The sequence below is a fragment of the Phocoena sinus genome, chromosome 11 (genome assembly GCF_008692025.1).
Source record: "Phocoena sinus isolate mPhoSin1 chromosome 11, mPhoSin1.pri, whole genome shotgun sequence".
Classification (NCBI taxonomy): domain Eukaryota; kingdom Metazoa; phylum Chordata; class Mammalia; order Artiodactyla; family Phocoenidae; genus Phocoena; species Phocoena sinus.
The window spans coordinates 80966480-80976555 of NC_045773.1; the positions used below are offsets into that span (position 1 = coordinate 80966480).

Here is a 10076-nt window from a genome sequence, read left to right on the forward strand (position 1 = left end):
TTACCCCAGGTGTCTCTGCCATGACCCTCTTGAAAGGAAATCTTAGCAGGCCAGGAAGTGTTTCCCTTGATAAAAACAGGAAGCACTTTCTCTCTGCTTCCAAAGGCAGCACTGAGAGTGAGAGTATCAACCAACACCTTCATTCTTACAAGTAACCCAGGTCTACAGCAAATGTAAACGGCCTGGAAACTGTGGCTTTGAGTGACCTCCCTCCCTGCCCCTCCCCCCACCCAACAGCATACCTCCTCCTGTCATGCTCTGGGTTCTGCATGTGCTAGAACATAATCTCTACCTACCACAGGCTTAATCCATCAGCCGGTAGGATCTGGGCACCTGCCCTCCCTTCTCATCTCTCCCAATTCAATTCCCCTCTCAGTCTGGGAGATTCTTGGGGGCACAGGGTTCCTGCTTGGGGCAAGAAGCATTAGAAAAAGGGGACAGATATGGATGATGTCTCTGGATTTTACTGTGGAGATTCTGAACGCCAAGTGGATTCTAGCATGGGGTTCTCTCATACAACCGGGAAATTCAACTCGGCGCAGCAGACACCCACTCGTGTGCACACACAGGTTCTCTCTGTGATACAGTTTGTATGTGTTTATTTCTTAGCTAAATGACCAGCAGAGTCTCCTCTTTCCAGTGTCTGGCAAAAGCAAGAGAGAGGGGGGAAGTGTCTTTCCCAACACTGGCAGAGACCCAAACAAAGCTAGGAGGGGACTCCTGGGGACGAATGAAAGGACACTCAGATCTCTGGTCCCCCAGGCTGGCTTCCTCTGTGAGGAATGTGGCTCTCTGGCTTCAGTAGCCTCTTAGAGCCCATTGTGGCTCTCTCTCAGCTCCATGGCCACTGAGGATACTGGTCTCCTCCAGAATCCATTAGGGCTCCACCTAGACCGGTGGTGGACTGTGTGATTCCCTCCAGGGCCTGGGCCGAGGTTTGGGCCATGGAGTGGTTAGACAGCTGTGTCAAAGACATTTCTCAGGGACAGGGAGTTTCTCTAGAAAAAGAAGGCAGAATCATTTCAGAATTGGATTCCCCCCCACTCCCGAGAAGCCTTCACCAGGGACTCCTTCTGGAATCTTCTCCCCCTTTAAACCATTTCCCTCATTCAGCAGTCCTTCCACCAGTCTTTATTTCTTCTTTTGCTCCCCTTTCCCACAAGTCAATAGCTTCCTTTGCACATTGATTGGCTCCTCTGGTTCTAACTTGCTATGTCTCTTTCGTAACTTTCTCCTGATTTTTCTTTCCTCCCTACTCATCCCTAACTTGGTGGCCCTACTATTCATACCTTATTTCCCTATGTTCCCTATTCCTTCCCCCCAGGCAATTTCCTATATATTAGGCACTCACCACACAGAAGTAGAGCCCAACAAAGAATCCCACAGCCACTATGACTGAGACCAGAGAGATGAGGAAGATTTCCCATGGCTTCAGGGACCCACTGGGCCCTTCATTCACTGTAGTTCCAGCACTTGTGCTAATACTGTTGGAAGTTGTGATTATTCCAGTTGTCAAAGGTGTACCAGAGCCTCCTGCAGTTGCACTGGATCCAGTGTTGGAGGCCGTGGTGGTCCCACTGGAGGTTTTGCTGGATCCAGTACTGGAGGTTATGCTGGTCTCACTGGAGGTCATACTGGAACCAATATTGGCAGGTGTGCTGGTCTCACCAGAGGTCATGCTGGATCCAGTATTGAAGGCTGTACTGGTCCCCCCAGAGGTTGCGCTGGATCCAGTGTTGACAGGTGTGCTGGTCCCTCCAGAGGTCAGGCTGGATCCAGTATTGGAAGTTGCGCTGGTCCCTCCAGAGGTCAGGCTGGATCCAGTATTGGAGGTTGTGCTGGTCCCTCCAGAGGTCAGGCTGGATCCAGTATTGGAGGCTGTACTGGTCCCCCCAGAGGTTGCGCTGGATCCAGTGTTGACAGGTGTGCTGGTCCCTCCAGAGGTCAGGCTGGATCCAGTATTGGAAGTTGCGCTGGTCCCTCCAGAGGTCAGGCTGGATCCAGTATTGGAGGTTGTGCTGGTCCCTCCAGAGGTCAGGCTGGATCCAGTATTGGAGGCTGTACTGGTCCCCCCAGAGGTTGCGCTGGATCCAGTGTTGACAGGTGTGCTGGTCCCTCCAGAGGTCAGGCTGGATCCAGTATTGGAAGTTGCGCTGGTCCCTCCAGAGGTCAGGCTGGATCCAGTATTGGAGGTTGTGCTGGTCCCTCCAGAGGTCAGGCTGGATCCAGTATTGGAGGCTGTACTGGTCCCCCCAGAGGTTGCGCTGGATCCAGTGTTGACAGGTGTGCTGGTCCCTCCAGAGGTCAGACTGGATCCAGTATTGGAAGTTGTGCTGGTCCCTCCAGAGGTCATGCTGGTTTCAGTATTGGAGGTTGTGCTGGATCCACTGGAGGTCACTTGGGATCCAGAGTTGGTGGCTGTGCTGGTACCACCATAGGTCGTGCTGGCTATAGTGTTGGAGGCTGTCCTAGTCCCATTGGAGGTCGCACTGGATCCAGTGTTGGCTCTGGTGGGTTCACTGGAAGTTGGGCTAGGTGTGCTCCCACTAATGGAGGTTACACCTAATGATAATCATAGATGATGACATGTATTGAGCATATCTACTTTCTGCTCAATGGTTGGTTAAACTCGTTACTTAGATAATTCTATTGAATGCTCACTACAGCCCAATGAAATAGATAGTATTATTATCAACAGCTAAGATGAAAAAATTGAGGCTTAGAAATGTTGACACTTGCCCAAGTTTGTACAGCTAGTAAGTAGTAGAACAGGAATTTGAACCCAGGCCATTGAATCTGCACTTTTAGCTACCATGCTAAGTCACCCTCCACATCCACCCCCAACACCAGGGTTACATGACCTAATTTCACTGATAGTACGCTTATTCCATCATCGCTGTACAATATTCAACACAGATGAAAAGTGTTATAAAGGAGTTGTAGAACCCAGGTGAAACTAGTGTATATTGATTAATTCATTATTAAAGTGGTACTGCTTCTTTCTTGGGAAATATTTCTGAGTGTTATTCAGAAAACACCTATATTAGAATTATCTGGGGACCTTGTTGAAAATAAAGATTTCTAGGCAAACAACTCCAGACTAAATGAATCAGAGTCTGAGATAGGCCTAGGTATCTGGGCGATTACATATGCATTAAAGTTCCACGGGCTCCTGATTACAAGGCAAAGGTTAGAAAAGAGCAAGTTATATGTAACTTAGATATATAAGATCTCCCAGGATTAAGGTCTGCAAATCAAGATCTACAGGTATAGGGAAGCATTTCCACCTTCTTGAAGGCTCAGCTAGAGTTAAGGTTGTGCCTATTTTTTGCGTCTCACTACCTTGAAGGACAAAGATGCTTAGCCTCCCCAGATAAACAAAATTTATCTCATTTGTGGCTCATTTTACTATTAATTTGGACATGAGCGCCTAGCACCTCACCCCACACGTGTGTAGCTTATTTGAACTAACATAGTATTAGAGTTTAGCTCTATTTGGGGGAGGCCCCCTAAAATCTGCAATGGGGTACAAATTGGAGTTAAGGTTAGAATCATGAATAAAACTAAATAAGAAACTGAGATGAACAAGAGTAGGGGTGACGTGAAAGAGGGAGTGGATTTGATTTGAGAAGTTTTGGAGAATAGAATAGTTGAGTCAAAATTGTATGAGGGTGGGGCTTCCCTGGTGGCGCGGTGGTTGAGAGTCCGCCTTCCGATGCAGGGGACACGGGTTCGTGCCCCAGTCCAGGAAGATCCCACATGCTGCAGCTGGGCCCGTGAGCCATGAGCCATGGCCGCTGAGCCTGCGCATCCGGAGCCTGTGCTCCGCAACGAGAGAGACCACAACAGTGAGAGGCCCACGTACCACAAAAAAAAAAAAAAAAAAAAAAATTGTATGAGGGCTAATTTTGATTCAAAATGATGAATTCTCGGGGAAGTGCCCTGATGGCCTAGTGGTTAGGATTTGGCACTTTCACTGTTGTGGCCTGGGTTCAATCCCTGGTTGGGGAATTGAGATTGTGCAAGCCGTGTGGCACTGCCCCCCCAACCCCCCCCCCCAAAAAAGAATTCTCTAAGAAGTCATGCTTCCTAGTTGCACAATAGGAGACGGCCCGAGGAGTGTTTAATAGAGTGTCAGAGGGAGTTAGTTTTGACTTAAATCCTTTTCTCCTTGGCTTGAGGCTGACTGAGGCTGATTGTGGAATAGGGGTTAAGGACACAAGAAAAATTAAGATTTTACAATATAGAAGAGTGATATTTTAAAGTAACAGTCAACTCTTCTTGTTATTAATATTTAAACCCCAGCCATATCTCACAGGTTATTACCATTTTATAGATGCAGAAATGGAGGCACGGAGAAGTTAACTCACCCAAAGTGTACCAGTAACAGATGGAGCCATGATTCAAACGTAGGCAATTGGAGACCAGAGTCCACAGTTTTAACCACTGTGCTCTGACTGCCTCCCAGGTGATCCCTTATTAGACTGAAGCGATTGGGGTGAAATGATGACCCTCACTCTATGGCGGAGAACCAGCTATTCCTAGTGCCGGTCATCATCTCCCACAATCCCTCAAAAGTTCACAGACCATCCACCTTTAAAGAAAAGCACTCACCATATTCCAAAAGTAGGAGATGCAACAGTAACCAGTATGTGAGGCAAATGTTTCTTTTCTGCATCTTGATCTGCCTCTTTGTGGCTGGTAAAAAAGATGCTTGGATCCCAAATGTGGCCAAGACCTAGAAGGCAAAGAACAATATTCTTGAGAAAGGAGAGTTCAAGGTGAAGAGATAAAGGCTGGAGCTTCCAGGAGCTTGGTTCTCCTACGTATGTGTTCTTGGAAAGAATCTGGAGCTTAGCGGGGTGGGAGACTGGATGCCTGGGCTTCTTGAGCTTCTTCCACACAATGTTGTTGCCTCTTTCTTTATCATGGAAGAGCTGCAGGAGCTTTTATAGCTTTATATAAGGGAGGGGTTGGGAAGTTGCCTTCTTCTTCTGCCAACTATGAGCAGGTAACAAAACAATACTGAGCCTGGGAAGGAATAGACTGGGGTTCAACAGGAAGGTGAGAAAGGAGAATGACATGATCATACTAGGCAGGGCACTGGGATGGGTTTGAGCAGGAAGTAGAATGCGATAAGGGGATCAAGGTTGTCAGAGTGGAAGAGATCCACCCTTGAGGCAAAAATAGGGCCAGAAACCTGTTCCAGTTCAAGACTTTGTTTCCTGGTCAGGAAGTCCTGTGTGCCTGCTTTTAGTACGGAAGAAGCCCTAATAGACTGAGCTGAAGGGTAGGACCCAACATCTTTGAATCAAAAAAAAAAAAAAAAAGAGACCTCAAAGAGAGCAGTAGCTAGGGATCTGGGTTCCTGGGATATGGACAGAAGACAGACGGTATATTGCTGAGCAGTTGCTCAACAATGCACAATGACTGAACAGGAAAAGAGAGATCCATGGGTAGTGTAGCCATCTTTGGGGTCTCTGGCACATGGGGGATGAGGGTGGGGGAGAGTGTTGAATATGCAGGAACAAGCCACCTGTAACACTCATAGCAGGTAAAGGGGTGGTATAGGGCCCCCCTTTTTAAAATTTTATTGAAGTATACTTGATTTACAATGTTGTGTTACTTTCTGCTGTACAGCAAAGTGATTCAGTTATATATATATATATATTCTTTTTCATATTCTTTTCCATTATGGTTTATCACAGGATATTGAACATAGTTCCCTGTGCTATAGAGTAGGACCTTGTTGTTTATCCGTCTTATATATAATAGTTTGCATCTGCTAATCCCAAAGTCCCAATCCTTCCCTCCCCCACTCCCACAAGGGCCACCTTTTGATTCTCAACCATAGGGGTTCCGACCTTGTTTGTTTTCAGAGTAATTCATAGGACGTTTTCTTCCCTGAGATCCTCCAGATGTTCCTTCTCATCAGCCTTAATGAAGCGTCTCTCAGCAAGGTATACCACGGGCACCACATTGAGACTTCAGGTCTGTTGGGGGAGGGAGATACTTACTTAGTCCAAGTCCTCTAGGAACTTCGAGTTGGGTCTGGATGCAGATATAGCAGCAGAAAGGACACACAGTCAGCTAAATGAGCATGACTGAAGAGACCCAAATGAGTGGAGGGTTGGGGAGTTTATGGGGAAAGCTTCTTGTGACCAGGGTAAGGGGAGTGGGATTGAAGGGAGTTCCAGTGCACAGTCTGTATGACCGAAGTCAGCTGTCTCCATTCCCTGTCAATGAGGAGAAGCTTCGTGGAAGAAACGACATCTCAGGTAGTTTATTTATAGGTGAATGGGTATCCCCGACACGTAAGACCTGCTAGAAAGAAGCTGCAAGCAGGAGGTGGCTGGAGGCATGAAGGAGCTTGGAATAAGTCAGTCTGAGAGTCAGGAGGGACAGAGTGTGCTAAGAAAGGCTTACATGCCTAGTGGCTGTAATGGGTGGTTCCTGAGGTTGAGGTGTGAGGGGCCAGTCAGTGACAGATGGGGTCTTGAACTCCCAGCAATCCTAATCTGTGGCTGTAAAGCCAATAGCACTCTAAGAAAGAAAACTTTTCTTCCCTCTAGAATTAATTGGAGGCAGAGGTCCTGAATTCAAATCCAGATTTCACCTTTTAGAGATATCCTAAAAAAATTTTACATGCATACTTATCAGTCTAAATGTAATTAATATCTTTGTGCTCCTTCAAAACAATACAAGGACCTTGGAACTCTTTCTTTCTTATTACCTGTCTCCCAGCTCAAACCCTAACATTATCAAGTATGTTAATTCTATCTTGTTTTTTAACTTCATGAGAAGTTATTGCTATCTGCTAACACACCATAAGAATATAGTCACACAGCTACAGTAAGCTGCAAGAGAGACTGGGAAATATAGTCCTTTGCTGGGTGGACATGTGCTCAACTAAAACTTGAGAATTCTATTTTCAAAGATGGATAATGGATATTAGTAGACAACCATAAAGCTATGACAATATCTATAGTTTTTGCGGATCTGATCCTGTTGTCTATTTGTTTTGTTTTGTTTCTTGCTGGCTTTCACTCATGGTGCCTCATTTGTGATTTGAGATTTATGACTGTAAATTTATTTTTCTTGGGTTGTTATCTAAATAAGTCCTTTGAAACCCAAGGTGAGTTCTGATCTTCCACAGTGAATTTGCCTGTTTTTGCCAAGCATAGGGAGGCAATACCACTTGTAGATTCCTTTAAATTAAATTATAGGCTTGAGCTCTTTTGAATTACCTAGGTTACATGATTTTGGGCTGCAAACCATGTAAAGTATTGTGGTTACAAGTTATTTCTCAAGAGGTACTTCCCCCATCCTCCCTTCCCTTGCACTGAGTTTAGAGACAGGCAATTTTTCTTGCATTTCCTTAGAGGAGGGGTGGGTTTGTTTCTGTTTGTGTTTTTTAATATTTATTTGGCTGCGCCAGGTCTTAGTTGCAGCACGCGGGATCTTCATTGCGGCATGCAGGATCTTTTAGTTGTGGCGTGCAGGATCTTTAATTGTGACATGCAGAATCTTTAGTTGCGGCACTTGGGATCTAGTTCCCTGACCAGGGATTGAACCTGGGCCCCCTGTATTGGGAGTGTGGAATCTTAGCCACTGTACCAGCAGAGAAGTCCTGGGGTGGGTTTGGTTTTAGTTTACACTCTCCCTGAAGGTTTCAGATTTATGTGAAGGTCTACTACAAGAGTCCTCACCTGAGTTGGTCTGACTGAGGTTGTGCTACCTGAAGGTTAAATTCACTGGTTGGGCAAAAGTTGGCTTGAGTACTCTTACCTCCTTAGGTTCCTATCTTAACTTAGTCTTTACTTTTAGCATTCCTTACTGTCCTGCTGAATCAATGATACTTTTAAGAAGAATTTTTAGTACACCATTTTTAGTTTTTCAGCATATTTTAAGACACCTAGCCCATTATAGAGCCAGAAATTTAAGTCCTCATTGGATTGTTCCGAGAAATAAATGATCCTGTATTTAAAGGCGCAGCACAGTGTTTGGTGCATAATAAGCATGCAACAATAAAGCACAAAGGAAGAGCATAAGTATATAGATGCCAAGTGTATTTTGAGATTTTAATAGTAGCACGTTGCAGTGATTTTCTCCTTACTTGTCATATAGCATTTGGAAGAGACAAAGAAGTGGGGAGAGAGAATCTTCCCAAAGATGAAGGAGACCTGGAGGACATGTGTAGGTCAAAGATGGCTTTCTGTCTACCTAGTTTGTATGATTTGAAGCTGCAAACCCAAATGAAGAATGTTATGCAATTACAAATTCTCGAGGGAGGTTTTTACTCCCCTCCACTCAGTGTCAAGTTTAGAGACAGACATTTGTCTCAGTCGCCAATGTGCAAGGTGGGCAACACAATTTCATCCTAGTTTAAACACTGAAACCTTAACCCTTTTAGGTCTCAGCTTTCTTTAGAGTCTCCTGTTAGACTCCACCCCTTATGCAGGTCCTGGACTTTGTCTCCTGTACCCTAAGTGCTAAGAGGCTGTGAGAAGGTAAGCTTAAATTCACCAGATACGGCAAATGCCCTCAGTGTGACAGCTGGTTCAGAACTCTGCTTCAGCCTCTCTGAGTCTTTGCCTTCTCTTGGTTGTTGATCTAAATATTACCTACTATCTACCCAGCTAATTGATACTATCTACCCAGCTGATTGATATAGTTACAAAGATTTTTTTCAATATTTTATCCAGTAATTTTTGTTGCTTTCATTAAGAGGGGTGGTTAATGCATCTTGTCCACTATATTGCCAGAAAAGTAGAAATTCTCAAAAGATTGTTTTAAGATTACAAATTTCAAAATTGTTAAATGAGGGCTTCCCTGGTGGCGCAGTGGTTGAGAGTCCGCCTGCCGATGCAGGGGACACGGGTTCGTGCCCCGGTCTGGGAGGATCCCGCGTGCCGCGGAGCGGCTGGGCCCGTGAGCCATGGCCGCTGAGCCTGCGCGTCCGGAGCCTGTCCTCCGCAACGGGGGGGGCCGCAACAGTGAGAGGCCCGCGTAACGCATAAAAAAAAAAAAAAAAAAAAAAAAAAAAAAATTGTTAAATGATAGTGCATTTAAAATTACGTAGTACAATGCTTAGCACATAGTAAGCACTCAGTAACAAAGGGGAAAAGGAGGGGAAAGAGTGCTCAAACAGATAAACAAGGAAGCAAGTCATCTTGCCGCCACAAATAGTATGAGCTGTGTTTTTTAAGGCTGTAATCATATCTTCCTTCTTCCTACTGGTCACACTGTGTCATGAGGAAATAGAAAAGAATTCCAAAGTGAAAGGGTACAGGTTATTACTTGTGCATTAGGAGAGCAAAGAGAAATTGTTGTGCAGTTGGTCACTGTGACTTCCTAAGAGGTTCTGAACTATGGTTAAGCTTAGGGAGAATCTTTACTTGAGCTCAGGTCCAAATCTGATGAGGCTGCAGGCCTCCTCCAGAAACATTCTCTGTTTTTCTGGCTGCCCTGTTGGTCAAACCCTCTATGATCTCTACCTTGCTCATGACCATCTACATGGCCAATTCCCTGAAGACCTTTTGGAAGCCCATCTTGACCCACTTTATGGCCACTGCCTTCTCCTCCATGATCGCCTTCTTTTGCGATATTTCCTTTTCCAGAGTGCCCTGCATTATCCAGTCTATGTCCATACTCCCCCTTCCTCTATGTCTTCCTTGGCAGCCTCTTCTATGATCCACTTCATGGCTCTTGTCATGGCCTCCTCCATGTCCATGACTCCTGCCAGGATCCATGCCATAACCACCCCCTTGGCTGTGGCTTAATTCATGGTGCACTCCATGGCCTACCCTGTGTCCAAAGCCATATGCTCCTCCATGAACCAGTTCATTTTCTAGGCTATAGAACATTCCAGAGCCCAATCCTGAGTCCAGGTCCAGACCAAGGCCAGTTCTGTGGTCATGGAGGTCATAAATGCCTCTGTTTATCAGGGGAAAAGAAAAGTCATTCTAAAAGAGAAAAAAAAATTTTTAGAGTTAAATCCTTTTCTTTCAGATCATTAAAACTTGGATTGTCAAAAATCACAAAATTTTGCTTTTCGTCCGTTCTTTGTGTGTGTC

The 10076-nt window shown here is 45.4% G+C and overlaps 1 protein-coding gene across 1 annotated transcript; it reads right to left on the reverse strand.

Annotated features, from left to right (window-relative positions):
* Nucleotides 1-809: 809 nt before the first annotated feature.
* Nucleotides 810-9587, reverse strand: MUC21 (mucin 21, cell surface associated). Its single transcript, XM_032648930.1, is given in 3 exon segments — nt 810-998; nt 1352-2507; nt 9562-9587. Coding segments are annotated over 3 exon segments (1371 nt in total).
* Nucleotides 9588-10076: the final 489 nt, after the last annotated feature.